General features: G+C 39.8%; 1 protein-coding gene across 16 annotated transcripts in view; it reads left to right on the top strand.

Annotated features, from left to right (window-relative positions):
- The window catches only part of Ccdc150 (coiled-coil domain containing 150), a 91,675-nt gene that overhangs the window by 57,714 nt on the left and 12,355 nt on the right, over window positions 1-21,606 (top strand). For 15 of the 16 annotated variants that reach the window (XM_059278376.1, XM_059278375.1, XM_059278381.1 and 12 more), the window contains 5 exons: window positions 1,508-1,615; window positions 13,388-13,516; window positions 15,226-15,395; window positions 16,624-16,717; window positions 17,577-17,746. In XM_059278376.1, coding sequence (XP_059134359.1) covers window positions 1,508-1,615; window positions 13,388-13,516; window positions 15,226-15,395; window positions 16,624-16,717; window positions 17,577-17,746 — 671 coding nt within the window. Of the gene's footprint in view, window positions 1-1,507; window positions 1,616-2,423; window positions 2,976-13,387; window positions 13,517-15,225; window positions 15,396-16,623; window positions 16,718-17,576; window positions 17,747-21,606 lie in introns of those variants that run through there. The other variant, XM_059278390.1, reaches the window with a different exon arrangement.

Below are 21,606 nucleotides of genomic sequence, written 5' to 3'. Positions count from 1 at the left end.
AAGCTCTTTTCAAGTTCTGAGTGAGCTACCACTATAGATGTGTCCTATTTCATTTCAGTGTTGTTATATATACTAAAAATACCTGGGAAATGTAATGAATGAATATTTGTTGCAATGTAAACAGGTTAAAAGAGGGCGCTCTTAATGTTTTGACTCTCATAATTTATACACTATTACAGTATATTAGAGTTATAGGTAGTGATGCATATCCTGGAGTATATAATATATAGTAAACACTGATTATATATAACATAAATTCAGACCAATGAAAACAGTGTGAGCGTGTGAGCATGGCCTAAGATCCTGATGTTTCCAAAGTCACTGGTGAGCTAACCATGGCGTGGCTCTAAGGCTCACTAAACCGCCAGACCTGAGGGGCAGGGTTCATTGGCTTCTGACTGCTCTTCTGTGCTCTGATTTTAAATACTCTGCGTAAGAATGTCTACAAATGAGAAACTCAGAAGGCCAAGTCCCTTCGCTGACAGTATGCTGCTAGTAAGTTCCAGGGCATTCCATTGTTCTCAGGGGCTACAATACCACAAGTCCTCAGGAGGGAGGATAAGTGATTTTATCCCATAAAATAGTCACTTTATTTAAGAACTTATAGTAATCCTTCTGCTTCGCTTCCTAAGGACTCAGATAACAGGTATGTACCACCATGCCTGGCTTTAGGAGTTAATTTTCATATTCAACTCAACATGTAATGTAACTGGAGAGTTTTCTCTCCGGGTCCCGACAAGCCCTGGCAGTCCCTTGGCCCACTTATAAAATAAACATACAGACGCTTATATTATTTAAACTGCTTGGCCATTAGCTCAGGCCTATCATTGTCTAGCTCTTGCTCTTATATTCAGCCCATTACTATTAATCTATACTTTGCCACGTGGCTCGTGGCTTACTGGTACCTTACATCTTCCTGGTCCTGGCAGTGGCTGCAGTCTATCTCCCTGCCTTCCTCTTCCCTCAATTCTCTTCTCGGTTAGTCCCGCCTATACTTCCTGCCTGGCTACTGGCCAATCAGTGTTTTACTTATTAACCAATCAGAGCAACACATTTGCCATACAGAACATCCCACAGCAATGTAAGAATTCTACCTTTTCAACTTTCCTAGTTTTCTTTGAGTAAAACAAGACATTTTTTTTTATTTTTATTTTTTTTTTGTAGATTGACACTTCTAATTATCCACATTAAGAAAAGGTTTTGAATGCCAGGTACTACAATTCACTCAAAATTGAGATTTATCCACAGGACATCTCACTGTTTTATTCATGATCATGTCCATTTGGATTTTCCTTAGGCCATAGAAATCAAAGTGTTGTCTTGGCACATTTACACATTTGTAGCCTGCCTGTGGCATCCAGTGAAGACAGAATTGTTTGCAAGGTTAGAAAAGTGGAGGATTTTTTTTTTCAAGTTTCAAATGTTCTCTATTTTTTTTTTTTAAATTTATGGCCTCTTCTTCCCTTGGAGATCAGGCTTACTCATTCTTGTTCTGTTTTCCTTGCAGACAAAAGTTAAACAGCTAGAAGAACAGCTGCACTCTTTCAGTGAGACCAGGCTGCAGAACGACCATCTGCACAAGCTGAACAAGGATTTAAAGGTCAGACAAGCTCAGGTACGATGTCTCTGCAGAGAGCAGGTTGCCGTCAGGAGCTGGTATACAGTGCTGCAGGGCTTAAGGTGTGGCTTGATGTCTTTCTCCCCACCTCCCCAGACAGCCCTGGGAAGGTGAATGCTCTCTCTCTTGACTCAGCTTAAGCTGCTGCTGAGATAGAACTAGAATGTTCAACATGCTTGGTGTTTATGTAGCATTCGTTGAAATTTATTGCAGAATAGAAAGCTTTGCCTTTCAGAAGAAAAGGTTTTCCATGACCACTCGTAAGGAGCAGCATTGCTGTGAAATATGTTCATGGGTTCCATAAGCTAATAGCTTTTATGGTTCAAACTTTAACATTTTTTGGCAAATGTGAGGAACAAGTATCTTTGTTTTTTGAGTTGTAGGCAAACTCAGAACTGAGTGCTAGCAAGGCATATGTGCAACAGACAGACGCTCCCCTGAGAGACGTATCGGTAGTAAAGGGCTTGCGTGTCAGCATAGTGCCTATAGATGCGACACCTGACGTAGGTCACGTAACATTTCAGGAAAAGAGTAAAGTTAAGCAAGCAAAATATGGAAAGCACTTAATAAAGAACTCAACCCATGAACATTTTACTGAAAGAAAACAATTCAGTTCAGTGATTACAAGTCTACTATATATGCAAATTAGATCATTGTAAAAATCTTGGACTCTGAGTATAAACAGAAAGTGCTGTCTGTGACATTTGTGTACATAAACCGCCAATAACCATAGTGCTAGAATGTCTTCAAGTGGAATGCCCATGGAGTTCTAACTAACAGACTCTACTGATGAATGGTGAGGTCACAAAGTTGTAAAGAGGCCCTCATCAGATATACTCTCCTGAGGAAGCTCAGGCTGCAGCCTGCTTCCTCGCTGGGTCATAGACAATACTGTGATCTTTTCATTCTTGACAACAAGGAATACATTTTCCAGCTTCTTCCAGAACATTCTGCCATTTCTCTTACTGAAGTGGCTACTCCTTGAGCAGTAAGTCTTAGACTTACTTGGTTCTGTTACTTGTGACTGGAGATGCCTCCAAGAAGAAGGAAATCTCCAGAGAGGGCCACGTCTTCTAAATCCCTCGAAGCGTCCCGGCTTTATGTCAGTAGTGGAAAGGAGAAGACTCCAGCAGTCGCCTTGCCCACTGTTATTCCGAACTCCACGCGCCGAGTGACCTTTGCACCTGCCTTGCCTTCTGTGAGAGTGTCTCAGGAGATTGGAGACTCCAGAATCTCTCTAAAGACTCTTTTGAATGCTATTAAAACCATGGAGGGAAGGCTGGAAGGCAAAATAGACATTCTTGCCTCAAGACCTTTACTAAGTGAAGAATCATCAAATTTTCTTAAACAAGAATCGGTAAGTGAAGACACACATTGAATCTTAGGGAAATTTCAGACTTATATAATAATTTAGAATGCAGTAACAATCTAGAAACATGTTTGACTAGAATAACAGGGAATTTGATATCTCACCAATAATAAAAACTGGCTGCCACAAATTTTGTTTGGGTTATAGGAAAGTTGGTTTAATAACAACTGACTTTTCCAAATCAAACTTTGATATTCTAAAATTCAAAATTTATGCTTAATCATAAAATTTGAATTGAAATGCTTAGCTAAAGAAAGATTGCTGTTAAAATAGAAATATATTAATCCAATAAGTCCCAACAAATTGAACATTTGGAAATATTTTTAGAGAAAACTTGTCAAAGCATCAACCTTTGCTTGATATTTAAAAACAATAACTACCATACCCTATTTTCCAAAGATGTATTTATATATTTTCAGTAACTATTTTTGGAATAGGGAACTACAAATAAAACCAGAGTGAATCTACTACCAAACAACATCTATTAGAAATACTCAGTCAAAAAAAAAAGGGGGGGTGGGCTGGAGAGATGGCTTAGCGGTTGAGAGCACTGGCTGCTCTTCCAAAGGTCTGGAGTTCAATTCCCAGCAACCACATGGTGGCTCACAACCACCTGAAATGAGATCTGGTGCCCTCTTCTGGTTGGCAGGGATACATGTATCAATCAATAAATAAATCTTTAAAAAAAAAAATACTCAGTCTTTGTAATGGTTTGAGGGCTTATGCAAGTGTCAGAAGCTACCAGCTTGTGCGCTGTGTTTATGTGGCTCGCTGTATGTCACACACACTTCAGTAAAGCGTTGTAGAAAGAATTATATGAATTATTACCTGAAAAAGGTTGCCCTATTGAGATCTTCCCATCCACTTTGGCATATCAACCGGTATTGTTACCGTGCAGTTCTTTAGGTGATCACAGTGTTCGAGTTCAGTGTCGTATTTAGAAGATAGCATCCCACAGCAAATGCCGTGGCTCTTAGGGTCTCTCTGCCTCTTCTGAGGTATTCCCGGAGCATCAGGTGTAGGAGCCGTGTGGTAGTGCATCAGTTGGGATTGGGACTTCACCGTCAATTGTTATCTGCATGTTGACCAAATGTGGGCTTCTGCAGTGGTCTCTCACTAGTGTAAAAATAGTATTTCTGGGTGAGAGGTGAGGTCTACACTTAGCTGTGGGTATAATACTGTGGGGTAAGTATTTAGAATGTAATTAGAAACTACTCTGCTTGATGGAAGTGGCAGTGGTAGTTTCTCTCGAGAATCCATGATCTCATCAGCTGGGAGTAGGCTCTCTTGATGTGCTTTCCCATGTTTTCCTCTTTCAGTTTCAGAGTTTTAGCATTCAGCTAAAGCCTTTTGAGTTGATCTCTGTACACATGGAGCCGTTTGGATCTGCTTTCTTTCTTCAGCATGTGTAGATCCTGCTTTCTTAGCCTCACTGGTTGAAGACTCTTGTGTTCTCATCAAAGTATGTTTCTGTCACCTTTGTCAAAAATCAGGTGATTATGTTAATTTCTTGGTCCTCTGTTTTGTTGCATTGACCCATATGTCTGTCTTTGTGGCAGCAGCATGCAGTTTATAATGTGGTAGCTCTGTAGTATCATTTGAAAACAGGCATTGAGATGCCTCCAGGTATCTTTTTATTTCCTCCAGGACTACTTCGCTATCTGGGATCTTAGGAGTTCACATATGAATTTTATATTGTTTTCTAGTTCTGTGGAAAATACCCTAGAATTTTGATGGATAATATGGGAATGTGCAGATTGCCTTTGATTAGATTGCTGTTTTTATAATATTACTGATCTGTGAACATTGTCAATTTTTCTGTCTTTTAGTATATTCTTCAAGTTTTTTTTTAAAAAATGTAATCTTTTAATTTATTGTTTGGTTGGCCTTTTTTTTAGACAGGGTCTCACTATGTAGCTCTAGCTGGCCTGGAACTCACTGTGTAGACAAGACTGGTCTTGAACTCAGAGATCTGCCTGCCTCTACTTCTGTGTGCTGGGATCACTAGCCTCTACTTCTATATGCTGGGCTCACAGGCGTGGACCATTGCGCCAGCTCAGTTTCGTTCTTTGGTTTCTTAAATTTTTCATTGTAGATTTTGCATCCTTGGTTACATTTATTCCTAGGAGTTATTTTTAAGCTATTCTAAATAGGATTTTTTTCCTAACTTTTCTCAGGGTGTGTGTTCGTTATTGACACATAGTCACTGGTCTTTATAGGTTGATCTGTGTCCAGGCATCATGTAGATGGGGCTCTCTGATATGAGGGTTTTGGGGTGGGATCTCTGTGGTCTTTAGGTCTAAAGTTTCTTGCTGCTGTGAAAAAGCATCCGCTACAGTGAGGTTTGTTCTTGTGCAGAGGCTGAGGGGCAGTCCGTTCTGCCAGGGAAGGCATGGCGGAGTCCCTACAACAGGAGGACACACCTGGGAGTCCTGGGGACCAGGACGCAGAGAGCACATGATGCTGGGCCCTTCTTTCTCATGCAGTCTAGCCCCCTAGCCCCTAGGATGGTGCTGTCCACGTACAGGGTGGGTTTCCCTCAGCCAAACCTCCTTCCAAACACCCTCACAGACATGCACAGAGTTATGTTTAATAAGTGATTTGTGTGTGTGCATGCATGTGTCTGTTGTGTTCGTGTGGGGGTGGGGCACATGTGTATGTTCATACACATGACATGTAGAGACCAGAGATTGATATCTGGTATCTTCCTAATATTTCTCCATCATAGTTTTTGAGACAGAATTTCATGAGACCTAGAGCACATGGATAGGCAGGGTGGCCAGGTAAGCTCAAGGGATTGTCTAGTCTCTACCTACCCAGCCTTGGGATTGACGGTACACACTGCCATGCCTTGGTTGTATGTGTTGCTGTGGATCAAACTACATGCTTGTGTAGCACTTTCTAACTGTGTTATCTCCCCGGTCCCATAACTCTAAATTCGGCCAAGTTAAAAATGAAGTTTAATTATGTCATGCGATTGATTATATTGTTTATAAGCAATACTTATTTGACTGCTTCCTTTCTTATTTGTATCTCTTTTATTTTCTGCTCTTGATTATTACTCTAGCTAAAACTTCAAGCACTGTCTTAAATAAGAATGGAGTATGTTCACCTTTATGTCATTCCTTATTTTTCAAGAAATTCATTCCATTTCCCTCATTTAATGTAATATTCACTATAATTTATTATATGTTATGTTGACATATTCTCTCTATACTTGGCTCTTCAGGGGTTTAATCATGTAGGAATATTGAAGCTTGTCCACCTTTATTCCATGTATTTGAGTGATCATGTGATGTCTGTCCCTGAGTCTATATGCTATGTCCCATTTATTGATTATGTTTAACCATCTTTGTATCTTTGTAGTTAGAAACCAACTTCATTTTTGTGTATGGTATTTTTCATTGTTATTGAATTTGATTTGCAAGTGTTTTATTAAGAACTTCTGTATCTGTGTTATCAGGGAAATTGGTTTATCCCTTTGCTTTTTTGTTATGTTAGGCTTTTTGGTTACTTTTTGAGACAGGCTGGCCTCAAGCTCACAGAAATCAGTCTGCCTCTGCCTCATAAATGCTAAGATTAAAGGCATAGGCCACCATGCCCAGCTTTTACGTGTTCTTAGCCAGTTTTGTATGAGGGTAATACTGGCATTGTAGAAGGCTTTTGGTAATGTTCCTCCCATTTCTGTTCTATGGAATAATTTGAGGAGCATTGGTATTATTTCTTCTTTAAAGATATGGTAGAATTTTGCAGTAGTCCTTCCCTTCTGTGTTTCTCTTTGTTTGGAGAGTCTATATTGCTGCTTCAACCTCCTTGTTCATTAGAAGTCTATTTAATTTTTTCATGTCATCATGAATTAATTTATATGTTTCTAGAAATTTAACCATTTGTTTATCCATGACTTATTTATTTATTCATTTATTTATTTTTGTTACTGTTACTGTTTTTGAGACAGGACTTCTCTGTGTAGCTCTGGCTGCCCTGCAACACACTTCGTAGACCAGGCTGGCCTTGAACTCAGAAACCTACCTGCCTCTGCCTCCCAAGTGCTGGGATTAAAGGTGAGCATCACCACCTCCTGGTTTATCCCTGATTTCTTTATACAGCTTTTTGAAATGTAAATTTCCCAAATATTACCTAATGGTCCTTAGTATTTCATTGATATTTGTTGTTGTATCTCCCTTTTAACCCCTTATTTTATTATTTTGGCTTTTGATTAAGGGTTTGTACATTTTAGCTTTTCCCAAGAACCAACTCTTATTTCATCGATTCTTTTGCATTGTTCTTTTATTTTAGTGTTCCATTTAATTCATTTATTATTTCTTTCCATCTGTTGCTTCTGGGCTTAGCTCAGTTTTGTTTTTATAAGACTTAGAGTGTTAACAAGGACTAAGTGGGTCCAGCCCCTCGATAGTCTCCACCCAGGGTCCAGGAAGAATCTACAACCAGCTGATAATCTAATCTTTGATGATAAGAGATGTACACTATGTACACGAAACTCCTTAGTCCATACACTTTATTATTCTGTGTCCATTCTCTCTCCACACAGCTTCTATTCTGCTATCATGCCTAGCTCCTTTCTTGCCTGATCTCTCTGCTGTCCCCTCTAAGTTCTATCTTAATTCTCTCATATGAGTTCTGTCCCATCTAGGTTCTCACCCATCTAGTTCTTTCCCTTATCAGCTCCTCTCCCATCTCCTCTCTCATCTTGTTCTTCCTCATCTTGTTCTTCCCCATCTGCTCTTCCTCATCTTCCATCTTGTTCCTCTAGTTCTCTCTTCTAGCCCTTCAGTCTAGTTCTTCCCATCTAGTTCATTCCTCTCCAGTTCTTCCCCATCTAGTTTGTTTCTCTCCAGTTCTTACCCATCTAGTTCTTCCATCCTCAAGTTCTCTCCCCCTGAGTCCTCCTCTAAGTTTCCTTATCCCTCTCAGTTCCCTCATCTTTCAGGTATTCAGTTATAAAACCAAGCAATAGAAATCCTCTGGCTGAGCAAGGTCACCAGGCTTGAATTCTTACAGGGTCATAAAGGCAGATGAGAGTTTTCCTCAGGGAGTGACCATCAGGTTTTCTTTTACAGCCCAAAAAGGGAGTGGTAAAGGAGGAGGTCAACTGAGAGCTAATGATCGGTTAGTATATCAAGAAAAGGGGATTTATGTGCTCAGTCTAGAAGTGATTAGGTAAGAAGTTAGGAGTCTATAAATGTTAGTAAGGCTGTATAAGAAGGGAAGGTCTCAGCTAAAATTGCAATTGCACAAGAAATAAAGCTATCCACCTGACCTAGGTGTTACCTTAGTTCAGGAGATCATTTGCCCTTGGATGCTTGATAGGTATTTTAGATAAATACACTGTTAGGAGTTCTTGGAAGCACACATAGCATGCAAGAAAATCATTGTAGGAACTAGCTAATATATATACAAAAGCTAAACTATCACCAAGACTTCTTAAGCCATGGCTTGACCTTTGGAAAGGCCCGTGACCTTTCCAGGTAGTAGCTTTTGTCACAGTAGCTGGACTCCATTACATTTTCCTGCGGCCTGCAGCAGAGTGTATCATTAGATTGTTTGGGAGCACTCTGATTTCTTACTATCGGCACTCACACTATAAGTTTATGTATAAGAGCTGCCTTAACTCTATCCTTATTTAGATAGCTTGTCTGTTCATTTGAATCTCAGGTTTAAAAAAAATTAACGTCCCACTGGTTATTCAAGGGTAATTGTTCAATCTCAATATATTTGGAGTTTCTGTAGCTTCACTGGCTATTGATTTCTGGTTTTATTCTAGTATGGTATGAAATAGAAAAATTATTTTGATATTTTTTTTGTTGCTGTTAAGACTTGCATTATCACCTAAAATGTCACTGATTTTGGAGAGGGTTGCACAGGATTCTGTTATAGTATAGATTTTTCCTTGGCATGTAACAGTACTATCCTGTTCCCATCCTGAAACAGATACCTTTTCCTGGTAATCATACCAATAAAATAAACAGAAAATTACAGGGACAGCTGGCTCTGTGGAAATGATAATGGAGCTATTTCTATTCTCCAGTAGAAGAGGCAGGGAGGGCTGTAAGACTCATATCTGCTAACACAGCCACTGTTCCTTCCTGCCTCCCAACTGCGTGTGATCTTGGGAAGGTTCTAGATGAGGGCACATGAGAGGTGGAAGATTAACTGAAGACAGAACTCTGGTACTGATTTAAGGGGGTTATTATCATGCCAGCATAGGACTTTCCAGTGATACAGATGTTTTTGAGTCATCCATACACCTTAAAGTAACACCTAACCTATGTTCCTGTAAACCCACTAAACTTAGTGATTCCAAGTTGGACTTAGGTAGAGTAACTGTTTTGGTTTTCCATTGGTTTCCTATCTGGAATCAATGGATGTTTGTATGTATCTCCCCAGTAAAGTCATGCACCACCTGCTGAGATGAATGCGCATTATACCACTGAAAAAGGGAATATTCTGTACATGTCTGTTAAGTGTGTTAGATCTATGGTTCATTTTAACTCTGGTTTACTTTTTATTTCAGTCTATATGATCCTTGTATTGATGAAGAGAGATATTAAAGTCTGGACCTATCTGTCCCTTTATGTTCAGTAGTGTTTATGAAATTGTTTCATTGTTGGATGCATGTGTATTTACAACTCTTTTATCTTCTTGATGGCTGGGTTCCTGTGTTGATGCCTCCAGGCCTTCTTTCTTCTGTTTGGGCGTGAAGTCTACTTTATATATGACTAGCTACACCAGTTTATTTTCTCTCTTATCTGCTTGGTGCGTTGACTTCCATTGTTCTCCTTTCAGTCTCCATGTCTTTCCCGGGAGATGTGTTTCTTTCTTATTTACAATCCAGTCAGCTGGGTCACACATTTTAATTTAGAGTGAACATGACTTACATTTATTTTTTATTTATTTTTGAGAGGCTTACTGATGACTATGATTTTATTGCTTGTTTTTCTAGTTAGGTTGATTATTGCTTATTCTTCCTTTCTTCCCTGTTCATCTTAGGGTGTTGCTGGCTCATTGATTTAGACATAGTGGATTCTGTTTTGCTTCATCCTTGTTTGTTCCTTGTATGGAATTTTTTTCCTGTGCTATCGTGATTGAGACTTTTTTCCAAATCCTCTATGTTTAGGATTCCTTTAGATGTTGTTTACATTGCTTGGTGAACATGAATTGTTTTACCTTGATCTTATCTTGGAATATTTTTATTTCCTTCATCAATTTTAAAAAATAGCTTTATTGGATATGGCAGTCTTGGTTGGCAGTTACATACTTCCAAGGCCTGAAATACATCATTTCATACTTTCCAGGGATTTAGGGTTTCTGTGGAGAGGCCTGATTTTAGCCTTACGTTTTACCTTTGTAAAGAATTGGTGTTTTTTTTTTGTGTTACAACTTTTAATATTCTTTGTTTTGTACTTTGGGCATATTAACTGTAATGTGCCATGGAAGGTTGTTCCCTGGCCATGTCTATTTGTGCTTGGATATTCATTGCTTCCCTAGATTTGGAACATTTCAGCTATAATTTTTATTTTTATTATTTTTTTTAATTTGGGGAAAATCCCAGAATACTTTTTTCCTTTTTTAATTAAAAATTTTATTTCATACAATATATTTTAATCATGTTTTACTCTTCCCCAACTTCTCCTCCACACCTTTATAACTACTCAACTTTATATTCTTTCTAACTTTAAAAAAAACTACAAAAAAAATGAAAATTAAAAAATCAAAAGACAAAAAAACTCAAAACAAAGCTAAATGAAGCAAAAGAGCCCCCTCCAATAAAAAACCTCAGAGTTAATCTTGTGTTGACCAGCTACACCTGGGAATGGGGCCTGCCCTGCTGTGTGGTTGATGCACCCTATGACCTCCATTGGATTAGCTGTAATGTTTAAATGGATTTTCTATACTGTTAGTTTGTATTCCAGCCTCCTTGTTTTAATCCAGTAGATTTTTACAGTTGATCTTGTCGTCATGTCCCAAGAGCTCTTGGAAGTTGTGGTCATGCTTATTTGTTTTCCTTACTGGTGTCTGGATGCTGTATTTCTTCACCTTCCCTCATTAATACTCTTTTTTTCTTTTGTTGTACATTACATGTGTGGTATAGTATGTATATGTGTGTGTACATGTGTGGGGCCATACACACACCCATATATGCACGTGCAGAAGCCGGAGGAGGACATTAAGCATCTTCCTCTGTTACTCTGTTCAGTCCGTGAGGCAAGGTCTCTGTCGGAACTGAAGCTCTCCCTTCCAGCCCTGCTGGCCGGCCAGGGTCTGCTTGTTCCCACCCCGGTGCTGGGCTTGCAGGCATAGATAGACAGCTGTGCCGGCTTTCAGTGGGTAATGGGCATTGAAACTCTGGTCCTCATGCCTGCCTGGCAAGTGTTCTGACCACTGAGTTCTCTCTCCAGCCCACTGATGTTCTTTCAATTGTTTGATCAAATCTATGGCTTATGCTTTCGTTGGTGGTTTTTATTTGAGTTTTTCATTTCTAACATTCTATTCTTTTTCAAATATCAATTTCCTTACTATATTTCTCAACCATGTTGCTGGCCTACTGACTTTTTAAAAAAAAAATCTATGTTCTGAATTGATTTCCTTACTTCTTTCATATGTTTGTTTTTTTCTTTGAAGTCATTATTTTTTCAAGGTACACTTTTGGATTCTTGCTCTGGCATTTAAGCCATGTCAGTCTCTTGGGATGTGGTAACTGATGAGCCGTGGTCTTTGAAGGTATCTTGCTCCTTTTACATGTTTCTTGTATTTCTCTGCTGCAGTTTCTGCATTTTAGGATTGAATGTCTGTTCCTATTTCATTTGAGACTCTTCCTAGTAGCCAACCTACTCTCAATTTCCAGCAACACTCAGAGTAACATTCACTATGCAGCAGCAACTCTAAACCAAACCAGATACAGAAATAAGTTAAAAATTGGTACAATACCAGGAACCATGGAAGTGGCAAAAGTGATGTGAGTGTTGCCGGTACACTATACAGTTAAAGTGTGTGGGAAGAGATGTGAGTGTTGCCAGGACACTATACAGTTAAAGTGTGTGGGAAGAGATGTGAGTGTTGCCGGTACACTATACAGTTAAAGTGTGTGGTAAGAGTAGCAGCAGTAAATGAGTGGAGTAGAGAGGATGGCTCAGTAGTAAAGGCACCTGCCACACAAGCTGATGGCCACACAAGCTGATGACCACACAAGCTGATGACCACACAAGCTGATGGTCACACAAGCTGATGATCACACAAGCTGATGATCACACAAGCTGATGGCCACACAAGCTGATGGTCACACAAGCTGATGGTCACACAAGCTGATGGTCACACAAGCTGATGGTCACACAAGCTGATGGTCTGAGTTTGATCCCTGGAACCCTTGTTAAGGCGAAAGGAGAGAATTGCCTCAACAAAGCTGTCCTCTTGACCTCCACACGTGTGCTGTGACACACACAGCCACACATCATATCACACAATAATAATAATAATAATAATAATAATAATAATAATAACAACTATTTTTTAAAGCAAAGCAAAGTGAAAAAAATACTACTAAAACACTTTTTTGAATAGGGGAATACATGTGGCAGAAAAAAGATGACCTATTGGAATAGTTTAATGGATCCAATAAAACTGTCTACCAAAGAGAAAGAAGCAATCAGCTGAAGTCTGTCTTCCTACCATCTAGGACAGTGCTAACCCAGGATCAGGCTGCAGTAGATGTCAGGCAAACTTGTTTTCACTTTAGGAATGCCCATCCCTGTGTACCAGCCCATGCTGACCACCACTAGCTTTGAACCCTGTCCCAGCAGATCTCCCTCTACCCCAAGCCTCCTCAGTTCATATATCCTCGGGTAGCTAGTGTTGCAGCCAAAGGCTGGCCGCTGAGTGTGTTACAGAGTGTGGCAGGAACAAAGCACTGAGATCTGCACAAGGGCCACTCTCGTGCTTTCGAAACCCTCCTCAGGGTCAACCCCCAGCTAGAGGTTGAGGCTGAAGAAGGCAGGACTCCACCGAGCTTCAGAGCAGCGCTACCAACAGTGGACTCCCCATCCTTCCACTCCTTGTGAGTCCCCTCCTCTCCTAACCTCTGCCTCTGTTGTCCTGACTCTTCTCATTTCTCACACTCATCAAGGCAGCTCTGTAAGTCTATCTTAGTCTGGAAATGTTTGCATTTTTTCAAAAGTTGTGAAACTTTTAGCTCCATAGTCTTAATCTTGTGTGTTTGTGTTTTCATTGAATTGAGTTACGTAAGTAAACCCATGTGGAGTTTGTTTATTCAAGTGGATATGCACATTTAATTATTCATGTTTGTTCTTGACATTTCTGTGCCTTATTACAGTCACTGATTTGTTGTGTTTTAGAAAGTTATGCATTATTTCTTTTTTTCTTCCAAGATGAAGTCTATTCTTGGGAAAAATGAGGAAGAGCTGGCCCAAGCTGTGAAGTGTCGCGATGCTGCCCTGAAAGAGAGCCAGAGGTTGAAAGGGGACCTGGAGGCTTTGGAGGACAGGGAGAGCAAGAAGGCAAGGCGTCCTGTCTGCACGTCCACCCTGACAGGGGCCTGAGAGCCCTGACAAGCCACACCCCTAACTTCCTTTCCCATCCACAAAAAGGGGAGCTGTGATCAGTGAATGGGCTAAAATAGTTTTAAATTTTTCCATACTGATGCACTATGACTACAAGAAAAAGTCTGATTGTTTTCTATTCAATTCCATCTGATTTGGTAATCACCTTCTGTGGGTCTTTTACTTTCCTAACTTCTTCAGATTTTTAACGCAGGGTCTGACCATGTAGCCCAGGCTGGTCTGAGAATGTCTACCCTGTCTTAGTCCCTCCTCATCCCTGACCTTGGGGCTGGGATTACAGGCAGATGCCTGCCCAGCCTCCTCTTTGCGTTTAGTGTGAATGACATCACTGTGGTGTTTCTCCGTGACTTTCCTGTGCTCCCGTGTGAGTTAGTGGAAGCAGAAGTCACCTCCCAAACAGCTTCTAAAAATGTGTTTAGATTTTCCTCATTCACACATTGTAATTGTGTGTATTTATTGGATATTATATGACTTTTCATACATCTATAAAACTTGAGACAATCATACCAGGATACTCAGCACACCTGTCACTCTACTGTGTCACTTGGATTGTGACGCAGGAACACTTGCTGTATTCCTTGCTAGCTACTTACACTGTTCATATGAGAAACATTCAGCTAAGTCTTGGCAGATGTGTTAAGTTGTTGTACTTTGAAAAGCATGGGTAGTTTGCCTTCTACCCAGCAGCACCACTGTACTGGTTAACCACCCTGTGTCCATCCTCCATACCCTTTCCAGGCTCTAGCAGCCACTATTTTCTACTTGTTTGAGGTCAGGTTTTTAGCTTCCACATTTAAGTGAGCATATATAATACATATCTTTCTATGCCTGAGTTATTTCAGTTCAACCTAATGTCTGCCATTTCCATCCATGTTACTACAAAAGACAGAATTGTTATGTGTGAATAATGTTCCATTGTGTATGCGTGCCATATTTTTATCTCTTCTCATATTTCAAACATAGGTAGGTAGGTAGGTAGGTAGGTAGATAGATAGATAGATAGATAGATAGATAGATGATAGGTAAGTGGATGGATGGATGGATGGATGAATAGCTAGATGGATAGATGATAGATAGATAGATAGATAGATAGATAGATAGATAGATAGATGATAGAGATATAATTTGTTTCTGCATGGATGTGTGTGGATGCACTGTGGAGGTCAGAGGGAAGTTGCAGGAGTTAGTTCTCTCCTTCCATCGTATGGATCCCAGAGAGGGAACTCAGGTCATCAGACTAACTGGCCAGTGCTTTATACTCTGAACATTTTGTTGACCCATCTCAAACTTCCAGACAGCCAGTGATGAGTGTTCTAGGTCTTTGAAGAGGGAGACCTATGGGCCACATCAGTCTTTAGCAGCTTCCACTTTCTCCCCCAGTCTTTATCCTCAGATCAGTTCCAATGTGTTCTCCTTTTCTGAGCCCATCAGGAGACAGCTGAGCACACTTGCCTGAGATCACTTCTGAGCCAAAGAATTAGTTGGCCCCAGTGTGTCCACTTAATTGTGAGCTGTGCCGCGGCAGTGGCCAGAAAAACTGCCTATTTCTCACAGACTGTAGGACCTGCTTTTCTCTTTCTGAAGTACAAAAGCTCAGGGCAGAAGTGGACTAGACTTTCTCTGTTTCCTCTTTCATTTTCTTTTAGGTGGGAAACTTCCAGCGACAGTTAGCAGAGGCTAAAGAAGACAACTGTAAAGTTACTATCATGCTGGAAAATGTGCTGGCTTCTCACAGCAAGATGCAGGGGGCGCTGGAGAAAGTCCAGATAGAGCTCGGGCGGAGGGATTCTGAGATCGCCGGCCTCAAGAAGGAAAGGTACCACATTTCTGTTTCTGCCCTGTCTAGGAAGGACATGAGGCCTCTTGAGTATCATTGACTTTGAAAAACTGTTAAAATAATGTTTTAAGAACTAGCAGGTTAGGGGCTAAAACACAGGCAGGAAGCTTTCTAAGAAGTTCAAGTTGCCCATCGTAGAGTGGCATGAAAAAAGTATGTCCTTGAATGTCGTGTACTTTTTTAACCTTGCTCCTTTCTGCACCATTTAAAGCCTAATTCTGTCCTGCTCTGCAGAATATTAATTCTCAAGAAAACTGAAGTTGGACTAGAGAGCTAGAGATCAGCCTCAGTGGTAGAACACTTGTGGGGCGCGCGCGCGCGCAGCGCGCGCACGCACGCGCACACACACACACACACACACACACACACACACACAATCAAACTTGAAGTAAGCAACTTATTCATTTATTGCAATATTATTTCAAGATTAATAGTTATTTTAGGTTAATCATCCTAAGAATTATTTTTAGCTGTGTTTTATTAGTGAACTTCCTTCAGTGTTTCCAAAGTACATAAAATGAAAAGTAATAATTAAAAATATTACCTTTAATATTTCTTTTGGGCTAAGGAAAAATGGTCTGAGGCTGATAGTGCCTCTGGAATATATTATGTATATTACTGGTTCATATTGCTTCTATGTTATGAGAAAACAAGTGAATTGTATCTTCTTCACTGAGCTTATCTTTATTTTGCATACTATAGAAGTGTTAAATGTATTAATATGTATTAAATATATATTTATAAATATAAATATTATATATTAAATGTATTAATATATTACCTTAAAATTTTTTAAAAGCAAGAGAATAGTATATAAAATACTGTTTACTTGTCACAGTACATTTCAACATAGCTATTATATTTAGAAGCGAAATTTTCAACAGCAGGCCAAACCTTAACCAACTGGTAAAGCAATATTCTAAATTGCCATCCCAGAAGTCAATCAAAAATGTGGATTCATGCCTAATGAGTAAGCCTGACTGAGTCACACATGGGACAAGAATTTTAATTCCTAATGAGCCTGTCTTTCTTGTCCTGAAGATGAAGCTGTCATTGTTATTTATCAACACTCTTAGATTTTGAGCAGATGTAGATACTTCAGTAATGCCATCTGAGCTTCCAAGAGAAAGGTGTCCTGGTACTTTCAAGTGGTGTCATAATTTCTGTGCCCTTCTTTACAATCATTTCTTATACTTTGTATTTTTAGGTCTCTAAATCAACAAAGGGTCCAGAAGCTTGAAGCGGAAGTGGACCAGTGGCAGGCCAGGATGCTGATTGTGGAGGCCCAGCACAGTAATGAGGTAGAGGTCATTACGAGCTGGCCACACTGATCTGCTCAGTTTTATTGTGACATTACTATTTTAGAAAATTGAAATGAAACAGAGAAAGTTCCTTTTCATCCAATTAAGAATCTTGGACAGTGACATATTTATGAATAAGAAATAGGTAATGAATCATAGTTTTGACTGATTTTTTTCTCTCTTACATTGTCCACAGTCTTCTCATTTATCAATGCACAGGTTATTTCAGGAGTTAAATGCCTTAGAAAACGACGTATAATCTCACAGCTAGCTGGTGACACCGTTAGTGATCAGACGTGCGCACACACACATACGTGCCCACTAATTATGTATCCATGTATATATGCAATGTATAAGCCTTTTAATGTCTGTTTGGAGGCCAGCACACATGTGCCATGTGCAGCTTGTGGGAATCCATTCCCTCTCGTGGGTAAAAGTGACTGAATTCAAGCCAGCTAGCTGGGCGGCAGGTGCCTTCCCCCACTGGGCCCTCACAGTAGCCCTTAAATAAGCCTGGTTTGGGGAGACTATACAAGGAATAGGTGCCAGTTTTTAGTCTCCTAGACAATGAGACCAGAAAGTGATATAATCAGTAAGAGAACAGTTTAACTGGTTAAACTCCTGAAAATCAAGGTCTGTAAGCTAGTTCTTATTTTCTAGCGTTCTCTGTTCTCCAGGGCATGGCCTTGTGGGAGACTCTTAAGCAATGTCAGTTGTAAGTTGTTTGTTTATGTATTATATACTTTACCTAGAGTGTTTCTAGTTCGAGCTGATCATTTCTGTGGCACTTATAGAGTGTAAGGAGTAAAAACTGTTCTGCTGGCTGCCCTGGACTTACAGGTGCCCTTCTCCCTTTCAGATGGAGCCGCTACAGAAGTCTCTGGACATAACTAGAGAGGACAACAGGAAACTGGCCATGAGCCTAGAGCAAGCTCTCCAGACAAATGGCCATCTGCAGTCTAAGCTAGATAACATCCAAGAAAAATTGGAAAGCAAAGAATTTGAGCGTCAGAATTTAGAAGCCTTCAAGTAAGGGCTGTATATTCACAGTGAAATTGGGGATGAGCCTCTGGAGGCGTAAGTGGCTTGTTCAGATAAGGTAGGGAAGCCCTTTCTCTTTCGTGGCAAGCAAGTGGGCATAGCTGGACTGCAGCAGGTAACAGCACCTGAGCATGCCTGTGTGGGCTCCTTTCCAGTTCTTCCTTGCCCATTTCAAGCTGATTCTTTGTGAAGTTAACCCAAAATGTAAAGACACTCACATGTTTCTGCCAGGCTTAAGCCATCCTTTTAAAGCATGATTTGAGCCGTGTATGGAGGCACACACTGATAGTTCAGCACTTAGAAGGCTGAAGCAGGGAGACTATGAGCTTGAGGCCAGCCTGGGCTACATAATAAGATCCTGTCTCAAGAAAACCAAAGCAAGGGCTGAGAGAGATGGCTCAGTGGGTAGAGGCAGTTGTGTGGGCCTGATGACCTGAGCTCAGTCCCCAGTCGGACCAGGCAGCAGGGAAGAACCAACTCCCAAGAGTTGCCTGTCTTCTGACATGTGTGTATGGTACACGTACACACACACGCGCACATGCATACACACACACACACACACACACACACACACACACGTACACACACAAATAAAAATTAAGGAAACCAAAATAAATAATACAGATTTGGGCAAGGAATCACAGTAGTCTGAGTGGATCTGCCCATCCAGGAATGGAATGGCTACATGTAAGCAGATGATAACCTGGTGTTTTAATTTTTGCCTAAAACTGGTTATATCAAACCATGAAAGTTTTGTTACAAACAGTATGTTGATAAATATGATTTAGACACTAATATCGTCCTGTGGATGTTTATGCTTAGGGAAACATGCATAGAACCTCATTCTTGTCACTAATTGCACATGCCAGTGAATGCAGGATCAGGGCAGAAGCTAAGCAAAGAACGTACTTTTCATAAACAAAATCTGTGCAAAGTTGATTTGGGGGTCAAATGTTCCTGCCACAAGGCTGTGCAGTATTGGCTAAAACAATACTGTGTTTATATAGTGGCTAGTAGAATCATTTAAAAATCCATCCGGGTCAGATAAATTATTTGTTTACCTGTAGTCGGAAGTTTTTCTGTGTCCTGCCCAGTCCCATAGCCACTCAGACCCAAATAAACACACACAGGATTATTTTATTTTTAAACTACGACCATGGCAGGATTCTTGCTAGCTAGCTCTTATATCTTAAATTAACCCATTTCTATAAATCTATGTTTTGCCATGTGTTCCATGGCTTTACCTGCATCCCATTACATGTTGCTCCTTGGGCATCTGGCTGGTATCTCCCTAGACTCGCCTTTCTCTTTCCTGTCTCTCTACCTGGATTTCCTGCCTGCCTCTAAGCTGCCTTGTCTTAGGCCAGAGCAGCTTATTTATCAACCAGTCAGAGCAACACACATTCACAGCATGCAGAATGACATTCCACAGCATTTCCCCTTTTTTTGTCTAATCAAAAATGAAGGTTTTAACTTTAACATAGTAAAATTATATATAACAAAACAGTTATCAAGCAAGAGTTATACTTAACAATATCTAGTCTATTTGTATTTGACAAAATTAAAGAAAATATTCTATCCTGTATTTGTGAGTCTAAGGTTTCATGTTTATCTTTTATCATAACCAAGGAAAATCATAATTATCTAGTCTTCAACTACATCAGAGACCCCAGAAGGATATAATATTACCTAAGTAAACAGGAAGTTCATTGTAAGCAACTTTCAAAATTCTAGAATGACAGAGACAGCTGTCTGCCTGGACAGTCATCCAAAGTTCCTCTGCAACGTTGGGGCATCCATCTTCAGCCCACGGGCTTAGAGTCTCTCAGTTGCTTAATCCTATGTCCTGTAGAATGTCTGGCAGTTTCTTCTGCAAAGCAGGAACCTGAAGGATCATCTCACCTGGCAAAGTTCAGTGGTTACCTTTCTATGGGTCTTGCATGTCCAGTTTATTATCAAGCAGTCGATGCAAGGGCACTATTTTGCCCAGTGGCCACAAAGAAAGCAAATTCCATAATGATTTTCTTCAGTGCCCATTATCTTCTCTGAAGTAGATTGGTGTTGCCAGGAGCAGATGTGTCTCATTGTCCAAAAAAGTCTAAGTTTTTAAAACATTTTAAATGCCGTATTCTGTAGGTCTTTGAAGTGTTTGAAGATTACCTACCTAATTGAATTATATCTGTATACCTAGAAAACTTAACATGACTATAAGTTTGACTATCATAATAGTCATAATTATTATTCTGTATTTCTCAACTATACTTTACAATTTAAATGAGTTATATAAACATAATACCTTAAACAAGAGTAGAAATATATATAGTATAACAAAATTAACTTTAAATTTATATTAATAAACTAAAATCCATAACAATGGAAAATACTTTAAGCAAGTTGTGTTTTAAAAGTAGATTCAACAATCTACCCTTTTATCCTATCATATCTATATCCTATATATCTATATCATATCCCCTTTTCTTCTTTTAGAAATAGATTGACTATGACCAATAACAGTTTGTAACCAACAACCAAAGCAAAGACAAATATCCATAATCCATTTTTTGGGAATGTGGACATAGTTTTCTAGGCTACTTCCTGCTGATAAAGGGCGCTGTTGGTTTTTGTTGGTTTGTTTTTGGTTTTGTTTTGTTTTGTTTTTTCCTTTTTTTTGTTTTTGTTTTTGTTTTTTTTTTTGGTTTTTTGACACAGGGTTTCTCCAAGTAGCTTTGGTGCTTGTCCTGGATCTCACTCTGTAGACTAGGCTGGCCTTGAACTCACAGAGATCCTCCTGGCTCTGCCTCCCAAGTGCTGGGATTGAAGGTATGTGCCACCACTGCCCGGTGAGGGCACTGTATTTTTATGAGGATCCTGAGAAAATTAAGAATTATGGTCAAGTCCTGGGAAGACCGGTTATAACCTTTGTTGATAGGTACCATCTGTTAAGGTTTAGGAGGTCTGGCTTGATCAAATCTGATCCATCTTAACCTGGATCAAATCCATAGCCTCTTGATTCCTGTAGAAATAAAAACAGAGCCTCCTATCCAAAGTAGCATATCCTTAGATCCAAGTTTTGAAGTCAAAATACCTTTAAAATATACATATTGATTTAACTGACCAGCCTTTACAATCAAATATCTTTCTACAGTTAAAAATATCAAAGACAACACAATCCAGATTCTGTGTGTAATATCCATCTTTACGTGGCTTTTTTTTATATAATATATCTTTACTGTCTCTTTAAAGACTTTATCTTTTAAACCTATTTCTTTCTTTATATAACTGTCTATATTCCTTTTCCTCTCTCTTCCAAGCCTATGTACATTTTTACACATACTGTAAACTGTTTAGGGTTTATCCCATCAGAATCTGTCTTATTGTGAATCTATTGCTTTGAACTGCAGCATGATTAGGACTGAAATGTCAGTTTTGGCTGCTGGCTCTGCCCACCTCAGCTTTCCAATGTGGCGGAACTACATTTACTGCCAGCTGTGGGAGAACCATGCTCACTGCCGACTAGGGGAAGCAGTGGGTCTATGCTTCCATCCAACAGCATGTAGCCCAAAAACTTCTTTTTATTTTGGTACTAGCAAAAGCTAAATCTACCACACAGTGTGCTGTGCGGCTTGCAGATGCCACAATGTACAGTGGCAGGAATCTGCCATACTGTACTCAAGCCCATATGCCATGAACCCGCCATACTGTAGCTCAAGTCCACACGCCACAGGTCTCTGTACCTTGGTGTCTCTATATCTCGACCCACATGAGACAAGAAGTAGAAAGCTGTTTTTGGCTCCATTGTTGTGTGTTTAGAAGCCCTTTTTAAATTCTTTTAGGCCTTATGGATTGGA

Source organism: Peromyscus eremicus, chromosome 13 (assembly GCF_949786415.1).
Source record: "Peromyscus eremicus chromosome 13, PerEre_H2_v1, whole genome shotgun sequence".
NCBI classification, from domain to species: Eukaryota; Metazoa; Chordata; class Mammalia; order Rodentia; family Cricetidae; genus Peromyscus; species Peromyscus eremicus.
The sequence above is the reverse complement of the archived record's forward strand: the minus strand, read 5'-3'. Positions and strand labels throughout refer to the sequence as shown.